The sequence below is a fragment of the Athene noctua genome, chromosome 1 (genome assembly GCF_965140245.1).
Source record: "Athene noctua chromosome 1, bAthNoc1.hap1.1, whole genome shotgun sequence".
In the NCBI taxonomy this organism is placed as follows: Eukaryota; Metazoa; Chordata; class Aves; order Strigiformes; family Strigidae; genus Athene; species Athene noctua.
The window spans coordinates 134,115,414-134,136,110 of record NC_134037.1 but is presented as its reverse complement, the minus strand read 5'-3'; the positions used below and the strand labels follow the sequence as shown (position 1 = coordinate 134,136,110).

General features: G+C 49.3%; 1 protein-coding gene across 1 annotated transcript in view; it reads right to left on the bottom strand.

Moving 5' to 3' along the window:
* Positions 1-5,368: 5,368 nt before the first annotated feature.
* Positions 5,369-20,697, bottom strand: part of FSTL1 (follistatin like 1) — a 60,541-nt gene continuing 45,212 nt past the window's right edge. The window contains exons 4-11 of the mRNA XM_074897131.1: positions 20,486-20,615; positions 18,394-18,426; positions 16,653-16,783; positions 12,614-12,732; positions 11,737-11,849; positions 10,442-10,552; positions 8,647-8,744; positions 5,369-8,395 (exon numbers count right to left, since the gene is read on the bottom strand). Coding sequence (XP_074753232.1) covers positions 8,351-8,395; positions 8,647-8,744; positions 10,442-10,552; positions 11,737-11,849; positions 12,614-12,732; positions 16,653-16,783; positions 18,394-18,426; positions 20,486-20,615 — 780 coding nt within the window. The 3' untranslated portion in view covers positions 5,369-8,350. The remainder of the gene's footprint in view (positions 8,396-8,646; positions 8,745-10,441; positions 10,553-11,736; positions 11,850-12,613; positions 12,733-16,652; positions 16,784-18,393; positions 18,427-20,485; positions 20,616-20,697) is intronic.

Genomic DNA, 20,697 nt, shown 5'->3' with positions numbered 1-20,697 from the left:
CGTAGGGCTACGCAAAAGCTCAGAGACCCTCTAACGGAAAAATTAAAGAATGACCTCCCTGCCGCCCTTTTCGCTCATCCTCAGAGCCCAGAGGAGAGACGCGCTCCCGCCTGTGCGCCAAGGCCTCCCTCTGTTGCAGCTTCTGGTGGCAGGGCCTGGCCTGCGGCCTCCCCGACCCTTCCTTAGTCCAGGGTTTGTCTGCTTTGGTCCTTGAAGACCCGCTGGTGGGGGAGCACCAAAATAGAGGCACCTCCCCAGAAATATCTCGGCGTATCTCCTTGTCAGGGTGTGAAAAGACAGCTTTACTCTTGAGCATTGAGTTAACCTGCAATACGTAAATCTGTCAGGCGAACAGGCCTGACACAGCTTACAGATTGATACGGAGATGTCCCTGGCTGTACCATATATGAAGAGGCAACTCAAGATCCGTGATTTCAATTCTTCACCCTTTGGACACAGATTAACAGCGGTGTAATCAGTAATTGCCCATTGGAAGAAGCAGCAGCCCTGTGTGATGACAATGAGAAGATTCACTGCTGCCCAAGGGAACTTTGCCCTGCCAAAGTCCAGGCATAAGAAACAGACTTGCTTCCGTGTGATGCATGGAGGAATCAAAAAGAAGCGAGCAGCCATCTCCCACCCACTTAAAACACTTCATCTGCACAGAAGTCTCTTTATGAGTCTCTTGAACCAAGAAACAAGCAATAGGACAAGAGGGAATGGCCTCAAGCTGCACCAGGACAGGGTCAGACTGGTTCTTAGGAAGTATTTCTTTGCAGAAGGGGTTGTTGGGCATTGGAATGGGCTGCCCAGGGCAGGAGGGGAGTCCCCATCCCTGGAGGGGTTGAAGAGTCGGGTTGACCCAGCGCTGACGGATCTGGTGGAGTTGGGAACGGACAGTGTGAGGTTAATGGTTGGACTGGAGGATCTTCAAGGTATTTTCCAATCTGATGATTCTGTGATTCTGTGAAAGTCTCCATCATCTTAGAGTGGAAGAAACGCAAACAAACCATGGTTGGCTTGTGCCAGCCAAGAGTTTAAAAACAATGTGTGAAGCAGTAATGGTGCTGAGTTCAAAGGTATCCAGAATACTGTGGATGAAACTCATGGTCCACTTGTCCTTCCTTTGTCACTCTTACACACTCTGGATTTTACCACTACAAATATTTTGAGGTGACAGCTTCCATTCCCGAGAGCAGGGAGTTGTCAGAGCTGTGCCCCAGCCTTCAAGAAAGGGTGAGCCATAGTGGGTGGGAATGAACAGGTCACCACTGTCTGCTGGACTTGTTTAATTTGTTTTATAAGTCTCTATGGATTCACAGACGCAACCCCTGTTGTGAACCCAGAGATAGCTGCATAAGAGCAGATACCGTACCAGTATTGTTGTTTCTTTTCAATATGATTTTGCCCACTCCATAAAGGTTGTGCTGTTTCAGCTGAATCAGGATAGTTTGCAGGAGGTTTTATCTAAGCACAAGAGTAAGGTCACCTGCATTTTGCTCTCGTCTCCTGAAATTCTTTAGGCCAGTGCCTTCGCAAAGTTGTGTGCTGTGAACTGTTTCATTTTTTACAGGAACTGAGTCTTATGATAGATTACTTTGTTCCCATCTTCAGCACTGAAGTTAATAAATACCTTACAGTCCAGAGTCTTGATCAACCACTTAAATAGCTTATTTCTCAGTCTGAAGCTTAACAGTGCTGGAGAATTGTGAAGTGATTAAGTGCATGCACACAGTGCACCAACTTGTTGATACTCAGGTGTGCTTAACTCCATTAACAGACAAGCCAGAGTTTTTGCCAGGCCTCTGCTAGAGGTGGGCAACAGCCTTCCTGCTCTTCCTCTCTCCCATGCCAAAATCACTTCAGTAAGTATGCATGATGGACAAGGCAAAGTATTTATAGTGTAATCTAGTTAAATTCGTGGCTGATGCTTCCTTTCATTCCTTCTTAAAATCCTGGCAAATTCCAGCAGTAGAAATTCAAGTAATAGAGCAGACCGACTTTGCCGTTGAGCAGGGAACGCTGCAGTTAAGACTGTGTAAGCAGCAGCTGCTACATGCCAAAGAAGCCATTTGATGTGAAAAGTAACATTTTAAGAGGCAATGTTTATGGGTTTTGGTTGTTATTTTGTTGTTTTGTGTTTTTTTCTAAACAAGCTTTGGAAGGAGCACACCAAGTGAAACAAAGTAACGCAGCCTTCTCTTCTGTTGGAGGGTCATTTGCACACAGTAGTAGAAGTCACTAAGTCTGTTACAGTTACAGGGGAGGTGAAAGGTAAGATATTATCCTCCTGTTACATGACACCATTAAAGGCCATTTCACTTCAGCAAAGGTGACATGAGCTATTGAGCCCTGTCTTCATCAGGTCATATCAGAATACAGAATCATCTCGGTTGGAAAAGACCTTGAAGATCATCCAGTCCAACCATGAACCTCACACTGACCATTCCCAACTCCACCAGATCCCTCAGCACTGGGTCAGCCCGACTCTTCAACCCCTCCAGGGATGGGGACTCCCCCCTGCCCTGGGCAGCCCATTCCAACGCCCAACAACCCCTTCTGCAAAGAAATACTTCCTAAGAGCCAGTCTGACCCTGCCCTGGCGCAGCCTGAGGCCAGTCCCTCTTGTCCTATTGCTTGTTCCTTGGTTCAAGAGACTCATCCCCCCTCTCTGCACCCTCCTTTCAGGGAGCTATAGAGGGCGATGAGGTCTCCCCTCAGCCTCCTCTTCTCCAGACTAAACCCCCCCAGTTCCCTCAGCCGCTCCCCATCAGACCTGTGCTCCAGACCCTGCACCAGCTCCGTTGCCCTTCTCTGGACATGCTCGAGTCATTCAATGGCCTTTTTGGGGTGAGGGGCCCAAAACTGAACCCACTCATTGAGGGGCAGCCTCCCCATGCTGAGTACAGGGGTCAGATCCTTTCCCTGTCCCTGCTGGCCACACTATTGGTGTCACAAGCCAGGATGCCATTGGCCTTCTTGGCCCCCTGCGCACACTGCTGGCTCCTGTTCAGCTGGCTGTCAGTCACCCCCCCCAGGTCCCTCTCTGACTGGCAGCTCTCCAGCCACTCCTCCCCAAGCCTGTAGCGCTGCTGGGGGTTGTTGTGGCCCAAGGGCAGCCCCCGGCATTTGCCCTTATTGAAACTCCTACAGTTGTTCTCAGCTCATTGCTCCAGCCTGTCCAGGTCTCTCTGCAGAGCCTCCCTAAATGAATCAGAAACAGAAGGGACCTCAGAAGGGTCACCAACCTGTTCTCCCATCTTAGGGTAGGATCAGCTATTATAGCTATATATCACTTGGTCTATTCCTGATAGCTGTTACTCTAGTCTTTTCTTTAAAATCCATACAGGGAGGAAGTCTGTGGAAGCATCTTCTAGTCTTGTGTCACAGATGAAAATATTTGACACGGATATGATTCAGAAGCAATTCAAGATTTATTAATGGTGTGAGTAGATCAAAAGGATGAATTTTAGCAGCACTTAATGATTGATCAATTTAAAGATTAACAAGGTGACTTGCTAAAACATGTTATAATTAAAACAGCGACTTACAGATTCAAGAATTACAAGATTCACACTAACTTACTACAAGGTACCCTAACTCATAATATATATATATATATATATATATAAACAGAAAATATAGACACAGACAGACACAAATATTTGGATCCAGTGAAATATGTGACCCCATCCACACTCATGAAGGCAAATGTCCGTATTCAAACACCTAGATAGGTGGAGAGGTGATGGAAGAGGCTGGCCTATAGTTAACATTTCCCCCTTCTCAAGTTTAGAGCAAACGCTCAGAACACATGAGCATTCCTCAACAGGCAATAATTGAGCCTTGAGAAGTCCGACTTCACCCCAGCCTTTTGCCAGCTTTATTGGCAGATGGTCCTTAAACCTCAAGGAGTTGATACCCGAGAGGTGTCCCAGCTTGGGGGAGATGCTGGTCACAGCCTGATGTGACCCAGAGGAGCTCAGAGGGTCTCACTTGCAGTCGCTATTTATAGGGTCTGAGATAATTGACTTCCATCAGGTACTTTTCCATTTCAGCCCAACTCAGATGCCAAAATACTCTGGTACTTTCCACCAGTTGCTCGGGCCCGGAACTTGCTAGATTTCAAAGCTCTGATATCACCCCCTTTGGGCCATGACCCAGGTACAGATGTACTAGGCTGTCAGGAGGTGATGACTAAATGATCTTCAAGGTCTTTTCCAACCTAGATGATTCTGTGATTGTCATTCCCATTCTCAAGTGATAGGGAAGGCAGGAGCCAGGGATGTTAAGGGGGTGCCTTAATGCTCTGTTCTGCTGCCTTTCACTATCTTAGGGTTGGGATGTGGCCCAGGGAGGCGGGTTCGCACCAAGCACCAAGCCTGCTCAAGACGGGGAGGGGAGAGTTTCGCCACCACACCTTGACATTCAAAAGCATTCCCCGAATCCCTGATGTCTCATTTGGATACGCCTTGACTGCTGCAGCTGCAGCTGGTGTTGAACATGGGTATGCTCATTGTGGCAGCAGTCTCCACATGAAGACAGACATTTAGAGCTTTACTTCTAAACTCTGCCTAAGGCTTCTGAACTGTCCTTCTAAGCCACATCTTCAAGGCCTTTAGTTATTATTTTTATTTGCCTCTGGGTTCTTTGCACCCGATCTACCTGTTTTGTGAAAGGCACTGCCCAAACCAGAAGGTGCTCCAGCTGAGGCTCCCCCAATGCCACACAGGACAGAGCCTCACACTTCACTGCCTGTCCCCCACCATACTCCCACTCTACATTTTGCCCTTCTATTGACAGCATGACCCTACACATGTCCACCCTGTGGTCATATCACATGTGGAAAGAGAGCGACTTGGTTTTTCTCTCCCAATGGGGCAGGTGGAGCACGTGCTGGGGGAGCAAATGGGGGATACTGGAAGGACTGTGGAGCAATCTCATTGTTAGGAACGCGTGGCTGGGCGGCAGGAGTCGCGACTGCTGGCTCCATCTCTGACACAAACTTCCCACTTCTCTCTGCCATACCTCTCAGCTATAAAACAGAGACAGTCACGTCTCACATTTCTCAAGCGCATTGAAAATGCCATCACGGGACGTGCAGAAAGACACCCGATTTCTTTTTTTTGTTTTTTGGAAGAGGAAAATGAGGAATGTAGCTTGTGAAAAAGAAACCAAAACACGTGTTGTTTTTTAAATTTTGTTTCATTTATTTGGCAGTAATATCCAAACTCCCCTGCTTCAAAAAAAATTACAAAATCAAGTAAAATAAGTGCACTAAGGAAACCTACAGAATACTGATAAATTTCACACACGTACTGGAGGGAATATAGAGGGAGTTTGTTGCTTAAATTTGGCTTTTTTTGGGGGGGGGAAAAAAAAAAAAAAAGCCTTCCCTGCCCCTTGCAGTCTATACAGCAGTTGTCCCAGAGGGCAAAGGCTGGAATTCAGCATTTCCTTCCCCAGCAGTGGCTGACCAGCCTTCTGGGGGGTACAGCCTGGGCATGGCTCACTGGATGGTCGCTCTTCCCCTCGGCGTGGGGAGGCGAGATGTTTCGGTCCCCTTTTTGGTACTGTAGCCCTTAGAAGAGGCATTGCTCTCCACAGTTGTGTCTCCCTTTGAGGAGGAAAAGGCTCCCCGGGCAGCAGACCTTTCCGTGGAGGCATGTTCACTGCCCTCCCATCCCACTGCCACCGGCTAGCCTAGGATATTATTTGTATGGCTTGTCAGAGAGCTCCGCTCACCTTGCCCCAGAGCAGCCCGTCCCTCTGCCTCCACACAAGCGCCATAAACCTCAGTGCCAGCACCCTGCTCCAGCTGTCCCCAGCAGCCATCCTCATAGGCTGCACATCCATGGGTAACAGGAAGGGGACTAAAGAATAAATCGCATACCACAGCCTATGGATTAGCCACCCCCCCACCCCTCCCCTCCTTCCTGCACACATTCTGCTTCTCCCAGTTGGAGATTTTCCTGACCGGACAATATCTCCATCCAGGGAAAGCCTTTAAGGCAAACTGTTGTGTTTTCTCTAAGGCACTTCAATGATCCAAGCTGGAAGGAAGTGAGCTGGGAGGCACAAACTACCTTCCACCTTTCAGAGCAGGGTCAGAATAAACCAAAACATTTATTAAGAATGTTCCTGTGACTCCAGATCCAGCACATGAAGGTGTTTCTCTCCTACTGTTGGAGGGAGTGAGGGTGTATCTAATGGGTGCTCCTAACTCCACCAACCACTTCATCCAGCACCACCAGAACACAAACAACGACTCTGTCCCAGTGTAGCATTGTCCGCATCACTCTCAGCTCGGACTCGTTCCCCTCACCTTCACAGGTGACAGTTTCTTAAATCCAGACCCTTATAGGAGAAGAACCAGCCCCCTTCTGTGTGTATTATGCCAGAACCTCCAAGCAGGGCCGGGTAGGGTACGATTCAGAATGTGGCACTGTGCCTAAATCAGTGGAAGTCCTCTGGGTTCACAGCAAGAAAACAGCTCAAAGACCAGACAGCCTTTAACAAAACTGGCTCATGGGTGAGACCACAGGAGCGGCCAAGCCTTCTTCTTCCCTACACTTGCTAGGTACCAGCTCATTCTTCCTCTCCAAGGAAAGCACTGTGCAAAAGGGGGAAGGTTGGGACAAAAGTCCTGCTGATCTTCACTAAAGCAGAACATTCTTTTGCAGACGCATGGGGAGTTTTGCTTGAGTAAGCACTAGGAGCTGCAAGATACCTGGCAACAATGCTGACGGCGCTCACTGACAGGAAGATGGAAGTCACAAGCGATCATCTCAGGGTATGTGCAACTGCTTGGGGTGCACAGCAGGGGCATGAGGGAATGTGGAAACTGCATGTTCAGGTGTGTATGAAGTACATTTGACGACTGCAGGAGAAAATCAGCTGGGCTTGAGGCTACAGAGGTGATTGTCAACAAAACAGCATTTCATTTATATCTAGGGCCAACGCTCTGAGAAACGGGTCAGGTGAAAATGACCCATCAAAGGATGTGAGGGTGGTCAAAGCTGATCAAAGCCACTGTGAAATGCATCCATAATGAGGCTTCCAGCCCTGCCTCCAAACTCAGACCTGGAATCAAAGAATATTGCTGCTGCCTCACCCAGATGGAGATGGAAAGCCCAAGATGAGGACTTACAACCCAGACTCCAACTAAACAGCTTTCTATGGAGTTAAGCCTTTGAAGACACCCTATTACTGGGATTGCCTGTTCCCTCTGCCTCTAGACTACTTGACACTTCCCTCTGGGCAACTGAGAGAGGCACAAGCACAGACTTTGAGCACATGGTCAACGCTAGCTAAAGGAGCTAGAAAGCTGTGGTGTCAATCCGTGCCTGGAGAAACTAATTACATCCAGCCCTGTGTCTTCCCACGAGGGACATTGCTATCCCCAGTTGAGAAATACCCTGTAGCACAGGGCTCACAAATTGCTTGTGGTGTTTGTGGTGGCTGAGTGCAGTGTGATACAAACTGTGCATGGGCGTTACAGCACTGTCAATAACAAAAACCCACAGGCTGCGTCTTCTTGAAAGATCTAGAGCTACGAAACATACAAAAGCTGAATTACTACCATAGGAAATAAAGTAATTAAAAAAACAAAACAAAAGGGGGAGTCAGCATGTGAATGTGATAAGAAAAAAACATGATAGCACCTCTAAGGAGGGGGCAGGGAGAGTAAGAGTGAGATGAGGTCAAAAGGAACCATGTTGTGTTGGAGCCCACAATGTACTGGAGGAGCTGCTGGGGACAGTCCGGTGGAAAGCAAGGAGGAACGTGCTGGACTCATGCCAGCAGCGTGGCACCACAGCTTCCAGGTGTCACACCAGGCTGACCAGCTTTGAGGAGCTCGAACCAAAGGGAGGGTAAGCAGGGCAAGGTCCTTGGCTAATGATGCCCTGCAGCACATGTGCTCAGCCACAAAACTTCCAGGCCTGTATTTCTGCAGCCAAGGCCAGTGTTGACAACTGTTATTGAATGAAGACCCCCTCTTCTATCCAGCACTGACCTCCCTCCTTTCCCCAGATCCAGGAGAACAAGAAATCCCTGTTAGTTCTTGGAGGGAGCAGCTATCTGCTCTGGGAAAGGGTCCCAGAGGCTGCTGTGAGTCCCTCCCAGCCTTCCAAGGCCCCAACAATGAAGCTCCCTGAACAGGTGGGCTCTGCTCCCCCTTCCTGGCCCCATTCTCTGTGTATTACAAAACAAATAACCCATCGCTATACAATGTAAATATCTGTGACTGGGCAACTGTAGCAGACACTTGTGCATACTGAGATCAGCACTGGAGGACAGGGCGGCGGGTTGGGCCCATCCTCCTGGGCTCCTCCAGTGTGGAGGCCCCTTACATCTCCTTGGTGCTCATTCTCTTGGTCTTCTCAGCCGTCTCCTAGAAAGAGAGCACAAAAGTGAAGCTTTGCACTGACACAGGAGTTGGCAGCACTCTGAAGCCTTTGGTCCATCCACAAGCAGTGCCAGATACCTCAAAGCCTCACCCCTGTATTTGTCCCCACAGGCAACAGAGATCTCCCTTTGCTGCGCTCTCCCTTCTACCAAAGTCTCCAAGTGAACAGAAGCAGAGGGAACCCCTCTAGCAAGGGGACACTTAGCGCCAGCAGACCTTCCCAGCCTCATGCTAACCTGATGCTTCTGCAGTTCCTGAACATATCTAGCCAGCTCTTCCTCAGTCAAGTCTTGATCAGGTCGCTGTCTCTGAGCAGGCATCTTCTCATTCTTCCCTGTAAACAAAAATGGAGTTCAGCATTATCACAAATAGGGGATGAAAATTTCAGACGCTGAACCACGTAGAATAAAAAGATGCAGGTCGGCCAGAGGGTATCTCAAGCTCAGGAAGGCTTTGCTGGAGGAAGGTATGAGTTGGCATCTTAGAAAGAGTCCAGGCCTTGTGCTGCCTGGGACTTCAGAACCTGGGTATCCAGTCTGTCCCTGTCTTTCCCTCCCATGTGATAAATACTAAAACCACAAGGAAGAGGCTGCATATTATTTAAAAGAAGCACCTATAATTACTTCAAACATCTTGGCCTCTTGTAGGGAATAAACGGAAGCTCAGTGCTATCCAAGTACATCAACTGATGCCTAATGAAGAGGTAATTTCGCTCAGTGGAAATGCAACTTGCTGCTGTATCTGATCTGATTCTTTGCTTTCATTATCCCTCTAACAATAGCCTCTAACCCCTCTGCTGCTCTGACATGGGCAGAAAGTCAAGGAATTGTTGTCCCATTGCATATTTCTGCCATGGATGCAGGGAACAAAGCAGGCAGCAAGACCGGGTGTTGCATAGCAACTTTGAAGGTTGTTTCTGGGGAGGCAACAAAGAGTCTCTAATTTGGTTGCTTAACTTCTGAGACCTACCCACAGCTCCTCTGGCAGCTCTGTTAGTACTACAGTTACCTTTTCTGAGTTGAGTTCCTGCTGCCACAGCCAAGTCTGGGCTGAGGTGATCCTGAAGCTTCTGCTGCAGAAGGCCAGCTAAACGTGAAAGAAACTGCACATCCTTGTTGCTGTTCCCCTCTCTCCTACTCTGCCCAAGCTACTGGCTATAGATGTGAGCTAACATACTGCTGACAGCTCCCGCACAGCACTGTAAACAAAGCTCATGCAGAGGCCTGGTTTCTAGGGAAGAAGGCCAGAAAAACGCAGCGCAGTGCTGGGAGGGTGGATGTGGCTCCTTGAAAAGGACCTGTACACTTCCCAAGGCAGGGGAAAGCTGGCTGTCCGCTGGCCCTGGACCAACAGAGAGCCATTATTCACAACCCCACCGTGGTTTCTCACAATTACAACATGGCTGTGGAAGTTGAAGAAGGGCCTTCCAAAGGAAGAACAGACAAACAACCCTGCCTTACTATGAACACAACCTCCCACCATCTCCTTCACCCTTATTTTCTTCTACAGTTTTTATGGCAAGAAGCTAAAGTGCTTTCTTGGCATTACTGGATGAAGTCTCCTATCTCCCCTCAGAGGCAAGACAAGACCCTAGCTCCTGCTTTACAGATACTGCAAACACAGATCCAGTGAGGATACTGACACACATACAGGAAAGCTGACTTGCTCACACCTACACATATGGTTGCAGACAGCAACCTATTTGGTCTGTGCATGCCCCAAACCAGCTGGATGCAGAGTAACTCTGGTCTGAAGGATTTGGTGCTGAATTTTCATGACACCAGAACCAAACCACAAACCCCAGTAGTGTTACTCCCAACCCAGTTACACACTTTCTGACCTAGAACAGAACCAGCTTGGGTTTGGCCAACATGAAGCATGGGGGAGGTGATGCAGAAGCCACCCATAGAGAAGCTGAGGAAGAGCTGGAGAGAGAAGAAATGTGGATAGCTGGTGCCCTCAGAAAGACAGAAAGCAAAAGTCCCTTTTGTACAAAACCAAATACAGGAATTGTCTGGAGCGCATACGGACCCTCGCATGTCATTGCAGTGCACACCCAGTTCCCACAGGCACAGACGCAGCGGTTGCACTCCACCTGGGTCTCTGCTCCATCCTCATAGGTTTCATCTTCCAGGGCACACTCTAGAGAGGCACAGAACAAGGGCAGTGGTTGAGAGATAGCGAGCAGGCTAAAGCCAACATACTTCAGAGGTGCCTTGAGAGAGAGGAGGTACACCATTTTGGAGGAAGTCTTGCTTCCTCTAACACCGAAAGTTTCCTAATGACTAAAACATTCATGCTGAATTTGGTGTGTGAAATCTGCCAAAAAATAACGTGGGAAAGTCAAGCACTTCATTTTGCTTCCTCAAAAGAGCACATTTCAGTTTCTCAATTCCAAATGAAATCTCCATATTGGATTTGTTTGAATTTCCTAATCTGTTATACATAGAAGAGAACCCCTCAAAGTTTTGGTTACTCTGAAACAATTCTTGTTCCAGGTGGGGAGAAGTTGGGGAAATGATTTCTGTATTTGCTGTTGCTCTGAGAAAGAAAGAAAGAAAAAAAAACCAAAACGTTTCTTCTCACAGCTCTATTATATGTTTAAGATAAGGCCCCCAAAGCACTCAAGGGCCTGTACGATGTTAAAGTAAAAACCAACTGATCGTGTTTCCCAGGTGAGGTGCAGCATCCTTAGCTTCCCACTGAAACAGGCAACAGAGAGTTCAACTTAATATTCCCTAAAATGCATAGCCTGCTCTTCAGTGCCACTGCAGTGGGATGTAAATCCGGATCTTTGGACTGGCACCCCCCAAGGAGACAGTGAGGTGAATGGCTAAGCACGCCTGGTCAGCAGAGCACAAAGCTGCTTCCACAGGAACTGTAGCACTAAGCAGGATTTGGAAGGACAGTGAACTTTGAGATGCTCATCAGGGAGGCTCTCTGTGTGAAAGGCAGAGCAGAGCAGGACTTTGGCCTGGTCTGACTTTCCTAAGTTGCCCAGATGTGAACTCCTCACATGATTTATCTCCACACTGTTAAATACATGCCTTGACCTTCCAAGCATACCGTATCCATTTGACCTACACCCTTGCTTCTAAAATCCAAACCTTCTTCATCACAAGAGCTGCAGGAACTCTGGGACAGAAAAAGCAGTACTTGTGACAACACAGGGACAAGGGGTGCTGTTGGATGGGAGGGAGGTGTATATCAACATTATCTCTGGGAGGGGAGTTACGGCATATGATGTCTGGCCCAAAGCTTGACTCTTTTCTTTCCTCCCTTCCCAGGAGTACTCTGGTTCCCCAGTACAAGTGAGGAGTTCCTACTTTTCTCTGGTGGGTTGAAGGATGGGCTGAGGCACTTGAGAAATTCATTGAAGCTGAGCTTCCAGTCAGCGTTTTCATCTGACAGCTCGATGAGGGCATCTACGCAGAGTCCCCTGAAAGGAAACACAGGCATGTTCTGCACAGGGCTGTACTGGGCTGGTCCCCACTCTACTGGCTTTAGAGCACAGATGAGTAAAACTGGTAGTAAATACAAAGGCTCTGAGATGCCTGGCACAAGTGGCTTCTGTAAGGAAACCTCATTGGATACAGACAAAAAAAGAAAAATAGTCACAAAATACTCTCTGTCTGGCAAAGGGCTGGGAAGTGGGGGAATAAACAAAACAGCAGGAATAGGACCTTGTTGACATCTACATGCTGTCACACAACACGCAAGTAGAAATGCAAGCACAGCCTAACCACAAGCAGCCTGTTCTCCTCATCATCTCACACACAGAGAGAAAGGGAAACCTCTCAAACTGCATTTTCATGCCATGCTTGCACCAGCTCTAAAATTGCAGGCTGCCCGTGAGCTGTGTCTTCCCACTATCTTCCTTGCACTGGATCTAGCTATCAGGCAAGAGTAAGGCTCATGGGAAAGCTAATTTATTAGGAAATAAAAAAGGCGGCAAATTTTCTGTCACCCAACTCACCTTCTGGCTACACCCCTACTAGATTTAAGGCAAAAGAGAGTTAGAATACATGTGAAAGGTAGGGCTGAGACCACTCCTTTTGGTGGCATTCACACCTGATTAAGTGAGAGGCTACTTCATACACCATTATCTTTGTTAGTGCAATGGTATTTCCCATGAGTGGATTTTCATGCCCCCTTCTGCCACATCTTGCCCCCGGCTCTCCTGGCATCCTGTCTTCTGCTCACCTGAGCAGCTTGTTGGTCTCCTGGTCCATGTAGGTGGTGATGTTGACAGCAGTTTCATTCTGCTCCACAAACTTCAGGAATTCAGTGGAGTCCAAGCGAGAATCGCCATCGTCAAAGCTCTGTAGGCAAAGATGGAAAGATTCATCAGTTCGGGGTACCCCTTCCTTCTCCCTCTTCCACACGGACTTCACATTTTTGAAGCTTTAGTGAAAAAGGTTGCATCAGCCCTGTTCTGCACAAAGAAGAGGCTCGCGGAAAAGCAGTAATGTATCCATACTAGTGTCAAAACTGGGAGACATGATCTTAGCCTTGTTCTCACTGGTGAGCTATGCTGCCTCTCCTTCATCTCCTTCTGCTTGATTTATGGCTCTAACCCCATTTCTTCTCTTTGTTCCAGCCAGCTCTTAGCCTTCTTACGTACCTCCTGCCTTAAAGCAGACCAGTTGCATTCAAGGAGATGTCAGCTTTCCGATAAGTGTAAATCCAAAGCTGTGCCTAGACTGTGACAGTGACAAAAGGGAAAATCACAGGAAGCAATTTTCTGCTGATCCCAAAGAAGGAACAATTTAATTCAACAGCACAACGCCTCACCACCAACTTCTTAAGGTCTTGACAGGACTCCTGGCACTGAAAAGCAGGATTTTTAGCCCCAAAAGCCTGGCTGTACTCCCAAAGAAGTAATTGCATTTTGCCTTCCTGTTTGGAGATGTCATGTCACAGCACTGGGCACTCAGCAGGAACTGCTGGGCCCCCTCAGAGACAGCTGCATTGCAGTGAGGGGAAAATGAATTCTGCATGCAGACTGCTGCTGGCTAATTTTTGAGGTGTGACTTGGGGCAGGTGACTGTCTCCTTGTGCAGTGCTTCCAGGAATGCTGGAAGAGACACTGCCTGTTGTTACCTCTATTTGGTTCAGGTGAAACCTGCAGGGCTAGGAAAATCACTCTGCATGCTGTAGCCTGTATATAACTGCTCCACTAAAGTGTTTCAACTTCTACTAGACTTTGAAGCCTCTCGTCCCGCTATTTCTTGTGAAGGTGGCCACAATTCCCTTAATGACCCAGACACAGTTAAGCTCGTTTTCTTGCCTTTCAATACTATGGTCTGCATTTATGTGTTCCCCCAGAGATCCTACAAAACAGAGCAGCTTCCCACTACTGGCATCTCTTGAAATAACATCCTTCAAGGTCATGGCCTGTCTGATGGACAACCCACATCCCAGTGATCCACACAAGTCAGGATTCCAGGAGGGAAACAGCTCAATGACACATCTACAAAACTCCCCATCAAGGAGAAAACGGAAAAACTTCACGTCGTCTTTGTCTCCAGTGTCTATTACATGCAGGGCAGGAAACTGGCCATTTGCAGGGTGGGCGTGGGGAGTCCCTGGGCTGGGCATGGCAGAATTCCTCCAGTGACAGTGGACCCTCACTGGTGAAACAAATTTATGTGTGTTTGAACCCATTTAGTTTGCTTTTCTTGGATTTCACAGAATCACAGAATCATCTAAGTTGGAAAAGACCTTGAAGATCATCCAGTCCAACCATTAACCTCACCCTGACCGTTCTCAGCTCCACCAGATCCCTCAGCGCTGGGTCAACCCGACTCTTCAACCCCTCCAGGGATGGGGACTCCCCCCCTGCTCTGGGCAGCCCATTCCAACGCCCAACAACCCCTTCTGCAAAGAAATGCTTCCTAAGAGCCAGTCTGACCCTGCCCTGGTGCAGCTTGGGGCCAGTCCCTCTTGGCCTATCGCTTGTTCCCTGGTTCAAGAGACTCATCCCCCCTCTCTGCACCCTCCTTTCAGGGAGCTGTAGAGGGCCATGAGGTCTCCCCTCAGCCTCCTCTTCTCCAGACTAAACCCCCCCAGTTCCCTCAGCCGCTCCCCATCAGACCTGTGCTCCAGACCCTGCACCAGCTCCGTTGCCCTTCTCTGGACACGCTCGAGTCATTCAATGGCCTTGCTGGGGTGAGGGGCCCAAAACTGAACCCAGTCATCGAGGTGCGGCCTCACCAGTGCCGAGCAGAGGGGTCAGATCACTTCCCTGTCCCTGCTGGCCACGCTAGTGCTGACACAAGCCAGGATGCCATTGGCCTTCTTGGCCACCTGGGCACACTGCTGGCTCATGTTCAGCCGGTTGTCAATCACCCCCCCTCAAGTCCCTCTCTGACTGGCAGCTCTCCAGCCACTCCTCCCCAAGCCTGTAGCGCTGCTGGGGGTTGTTGTGGCACAAGTGCAGCCCCCGGCATTTGCCCTTAGTGAAACTCCTCCAGTTGGCCTCAGCCCATGGCTCCAGCCTGTCCAGGTCTCTCTGCAGAGCCTCCCTACCCTTGAGCAGATCAACACTCCCACCCAACTTGGTGTCATCTGCAAACTGACTGAGGGTGCACTCGATCACCTCGTCTAGATCATCAGTAAAGATGTTAAACAGGAGTGGCCCCAAAACCCAGCCCTGGGGGACACCACATGACTGGCCACCAATCAGATTTAACTCTGTTCACCAAATTTGTCCCAAGCTGCTCCAAGCTCTGAATTCTGCTTTAAAAGCATTTCAAAGTTTTCAGGGTTGTTGATATGGTGGATTATACCTGTCAGAGAATGTAAGTCCCCCTTTGGTCTATGAAAAGGCTTTGTCATGGAAATTTTCACCCACTTGTGCCTGGGATCAGGGCTCCCTAAGAAGAGGGACAGTAGAGAGGACATGAGGCTGTCTGGTCTCTGAGCTGCGCCTACGGGATTTCACCAGCACTCTGGCAGGCATGGGGTTGGCAGGGGTGACTGGGCCATGCCGTGGCAGTGGAGAAAGCCCACACCTGGCTCACGCGTTTCAGCCAAGCCCACGGCCTGGGCAGGCTGAAGGCAGCTGGGGACAGCGCAGTTTGCAGGGGGAGGGACTGAGCAGCTCCGCTCCCCAGGATGCCGCAGCATTGAGGTGCCAGCGGGGCTGCCCGAGGCGGTGGGCCACAAGTGGGTTTCCACAGAGGGAGCAGCATTAATGGCTACAAAGGCGAAGATGCTCTCCGGAGCGAGGGGACCAGCTCCTCTGTCTCGTCAGGGGGTGCCATTGCCATGGCAAAATTGCTTGCAGCGCTCACTCCTGTCAGGCACCATTAATCTCTTGCTGTCAACATCTTATGATTTAAATGCTCTCCCCCTTTCCCCACCTGCTCCTCCAGCTCCATCCTGAATGCTTTGAAGTCTTTATCAGGAGCTGGGTGTGAGGGGGAGGGACGCAGCAAGTGCATGTGTCAGGAGCATGGGAGAAGCTGTGATCTGATGGTTGCAAAAGGGAGTGGGAATGGCCTGAGGGACAGACTGACAGGGAGGAGGGAAGAGGAACGGGATTATTGCAGGGCCCAAGACTCACAGGCAGCTCCTCTCTCTCTGCAGAGCACTAGGGAACTGTCAGCTCTTGGTCACAACTGGGCCATACTCCTTGCAAGCAAATATTCTGCTTGAAGCCCACAGGTGTCCCTTACCTCCAGCTCAACATGGCTTTGGGACTGTCTGGAACAAAGGATCAGCAGCCCCTGCTCTGGTTTCCTGCATTTCCAGCACTTTCACCAATCTTTTCTCCTCTGGCTATCTTTTGTCTCCTGAGATCATTCCTTCTCTCCTCTGCCACAGGCATGCCTGGCCTTGCCCTCCTCCTTTTCCCCAGGGCAGGTCAGATCCCCAGGGATGCTCCAGGTCTGGATTAGCCATGTCAGTGGCTGTGTAACACATCACACTGCAGGACATACTAGAGCTCTCTGGCCCCCAGCTTGACCAGCCCGTCACGTGCTGGATCCTCCTGGGTGGGGACATGGTTTCACAGAATCATCTAGGTTCAAAAGACCTTGAAGATCATCCAGTCCAACCATTAACCTCACTTGACCGTTCCCAGCTCCACCAGATCCCTCAGCACTGGGTCAACCCGACTCTTCAACCCCTCCAGGGATGGGGACTCCCACCCTGCCCTGGACAGCCCATTCCAATGCAGTTTGCAGTGACAGGGTAAATGTTCTCTGGTCTCTGAGGCAGGCACTGTTCTACTTGCCTTGAAATACTTGTCCAGGACTTCACTGTAGTTGCTGCCCTTGGAAAACCAGCCGTCTGGGATAATCTCAGCTTCCAGCCACTGGATGACACGGCGACGAAGCTCGTCTCTGTCCGACTGGTAGCAGACGACTGTCATGGGAGAAGGTGCAACAGAAAAAAAAAGCAAGGATGAGAGAAATTAAGTTGGCAGGGAGACTACAAAGAGACGACAGGAACTAAAAGCCAGTGAGGCAGCCCTGACAGCAGGTTGCAGGCCCCTCTGTCCTTGGATCTGCGCCAGACCAAAGCAGAGATGCCATGTGCTGAACGGCGGATGGGCTCTGGGTGACACCATGTGGCAAGGCCAGAAAACGACACTCCTGACAAATCCCTTCTGCAGTCCCGTCCTCAAAGCTTGTGAAATAGCAACCCAGGCCTGGCTCATCTTGTCGTGAAGAGCCTCCAGACTGAGGGAGGAAGGCGACTGACTGGCCCGGCACAGTGTCCCCAGGGTTCCCGATGCTGTGCAGAACAGGCACTCAGTCATTAACCCTCAAGTACCAAAACCTCCATCCTCTGCAAGGATAAAGACTAGACTGAGGAAGCCGCTGACCCCAAGACTTGAATTTTAGAGCCTACTACCTCAGGAGATTTTGTTTCTTCAAAGCCCTGACTTGCCCACTCTGAATGGAAATGAGAGGGAGTCAAGTTGGGCTTGTTCACAGTGCCCTCCCCTGTCACAGGTTTCTCTAGGTGGATATCACCTTGTGTGCTAATATCAAACTATGTATTCAGAAGCAAAACTGAAAGCCTAGATCTTCTGCCTTCTGCGAGTTGTCACACCCATCCAGAGGTCAATGGATCCAGAAAGGGAATCACTTGTGTTGCTTACATACAATAAGAATCTCTTTCTGAATCCAGTGACTACAATCACAACCAGACTGACAGATGAAAGAAAAAACCCAAGGGGACTCTGTGTATTTAATGTTGAGCTTCCTTGAAACTGCTTTGAGGTGGTGGCCATGCTCTGACATGGTCCTTTCCCTTAAGCCTGTACGAGGGTTTGCTCTCATCTGTTCTAGGAAGCTGAAGCTGATGATTATACAGCTCCAGCAGTTAGAGGCCATGGATGGGAAAAGGGTCCCCTGATGAAGCATGGGCCATGGCCCCAAAATCCATAGGCTAAGTACACAAGGCAAAACATAAGGGGAGAAACCAGGCACAAGGTATCAAAGAGACGTGTTAGCTGATGGGAGAGGTGGTTCCGCTACCCACCTGACTCCCCAGACCATGCCCCATCATTACACAGTGCCATCTTTCTGCCCCTGCACCCATTGGTTAATCACTCTTGAAGCAAAGTCTCCTTTCAAAGGTGTGCTCTTGGAGTTGGGGACAGCTCCACAGTTATTGTCTTAGATCCCCAATGAACTACGCAAAAGTGTCTCTTCCCTCAGCTTGTGTGACGAACGCAGCTTGCGGCCCTAGGGGCAAACTAGGTTTCACTGCACCCTGAACTTGCTCAGAGTCCCTCATAACAGCAGAGTTAATAGCCCAGGAGATGTATAAGCTCTGAAAGTCTACCCAGGAGTAAAGAGCTGGGCAATCATTTTTCAGCTGATTTATCAACTCAGACTGCTACAACCAGCGCAGAAGTATGCCTTGCACACAGAGCCCTGCAACTCCCCCAGCAGACTTTCTTCCCCATCCCTCTTTCCAAATGCATGCAGAGGCCACAGACATGCAAGGAGATGGCTTCTCACCTGGACTTGCAGCTGGATTCTCAGACTTCTTCTCTGTTAATGAAAGACACAAGAGGACATTTCTGATGCAACATGAAGCAATACAAACCTCTTCCCACCCTGGGTGCCGCTTGGGCAAGAGCAGAGGAACCTGAGAGTCTTTGCAAACATGAGGGCCACATATATGATTAAGGAACTGGAACATCTGTCATCCCACAGGGAGGCTGAGGACTGTTTAGCCTGAAGAAGAGAAGGCTCGGGGACAATCTCATCAATGTTTAGAAATCTGATGGGAGGGGATGAAGAAGACTGGACCAGACTCTTTTCCACAGTGTCCAGTGACAGTGCAAAAGGCAGCAGGCACATGCTTAAACACAAGAAATTTTGGCTGAATATAAGGAAACACTTTTTTACTGTGCGGCTGGTGCGGGGGCGAGTTAAACAACCTCAATGTTGAGGCAAAATCCTTGCTCCTTAAGTTCTTGAGGTCTCTCATGAACATGGATGGTAGTATGGGCTTTGGAGGTTTATCCTGGGGGTCTGACCTTTCCTCAGCAGGAAGACTGAGACACCTGCCTGGCTAAATCCATGAGCTCAGAGAGGGGCAGGCAGGAGCAAGAAGTTGCCCTGCTCTCTTGAGTGTCCCCCTCCCAGCAACTTCCATCTCCAAGATCCTGCCACAGACAAGATGTCTTCCAAGTTCTCTAATGAAGGCCTTAATGACCCTGCCAACCTCACCTAAGGCCTCCATCCACACTCGCTACCCATGAGCCCAGGGGCTCCATTTCCACTGCTGTCTCAGCCCTTAGTCCTCACCTGGGGTTAGGTTGTAGGTACGCCTATCTCTGTTGCAACCACTCCTGTACCTGCCACGGACCCTGTTGATCTAGGCTCTGACCTGGTGACTGTCTTCTCACCTTGATCGCAGACCTACTATTAGCCTGCATCACTATGGACTGGCCTGTGCCTGATTCTGGTTGCCATCACCAGACCCGATTTCATGGTTTGACTTCAGGCCTACTTCATCACTACAAACTTGCCTGGCGATCTGGACTCTTGGTTAAACCTGGCTATTGTTCTCAGGCCTGCCCTGTTTAGTCCACTGTTGGAAGCGTGGGAAAAACAAAACAGTGAAAAATCTGCAAAACACACATTTCCTTAACACAGGGCCCAGCACAAACACAGGACAGGACGGAGGTCCAGTGATTTGTGTTGCCGTGGCACCAAGGAGGAATGCAAAGTGAGGTGGAGGCTGCGTGGTCCCGTCCTGCTATTTTTCTCGAGGAACATTTGACATGACTATGCAGATTTATCTCGTGCTCTTCCCCTTCTCTCAAGGACTGTTTTGCAGTACTCTGCAGACCTTATCTCTCATTCTTCCTCTTTTCCCACAAAACCAGCACACACCTTGCACCACGGAATGTGCTGTGTCACTACTCAAGAAACAATGCCTTGACCACAGTCCCACCCACTCACACATACACACTTAGATAAATACTACCCGGAGTTGTATTTAACTCGGAGGGACAATAATCTGATACCAAATTGGAGGGACAGATCAACAGGTTTGTGCTCCTTGCCACCCCCAGCAGAGACACCTTTTGGTTAAGATTTGGGCCCTTGGCTATGCCAAGCGATTACCCGGGAATTAAGTGAATGTGATTGCAATCAGATTTTTTCTGTGTGTAGTGCTATGTAGCCAACCTGCAGTTTGTGCATTTATCGTAGGCAATGTCAAAGAATCTGTAGATGTTGTATGAGAATAAATCGTACTATTTGTGACCCTGACTGCTTCTCTTGAAGGCACCAGACCTACAGCATATGGGCTGTTTGTGCATCTGGTGTCAGGCCTATAGTTACAGCCATAATTGGCACAGCTATTAAGAGATAAGTCCAGCCACCCCTAACCCCTCTAATCTCTGAGGACTGGCTAGAACAAAAGGGGATTCATCTCTTACCAATTAATTCATTGCTTTAAATGCAACACCCACTCAGTAACTGTGGGATGTGGGCTTGGCTGGTGAGGGCTCTGCATTGCCTCGACATTGTGTTTGGCTTCTGGTTTGGCTTGCCCTCCCTTAACAATGTAGCTGGTTCTCATCGTTGAGATTACCTTTACAGTGACCATCATAATCGACCTGGATCTTGGAGCCAGTAAGGCAGGCATCACGGTGCAGCTCACAGTGGTTCAGGTACGTCTTGCCATTGCTACCACACACAGGCCTCTTGTGAGGTTTGCATTTCTGTGAGAGAGCCAGAGAAGAGAGCATTTTATGTGCCTCTTTGGGAGAGCTAGAGGGAGGCAGGTGAGTCCCAGCACCAGCC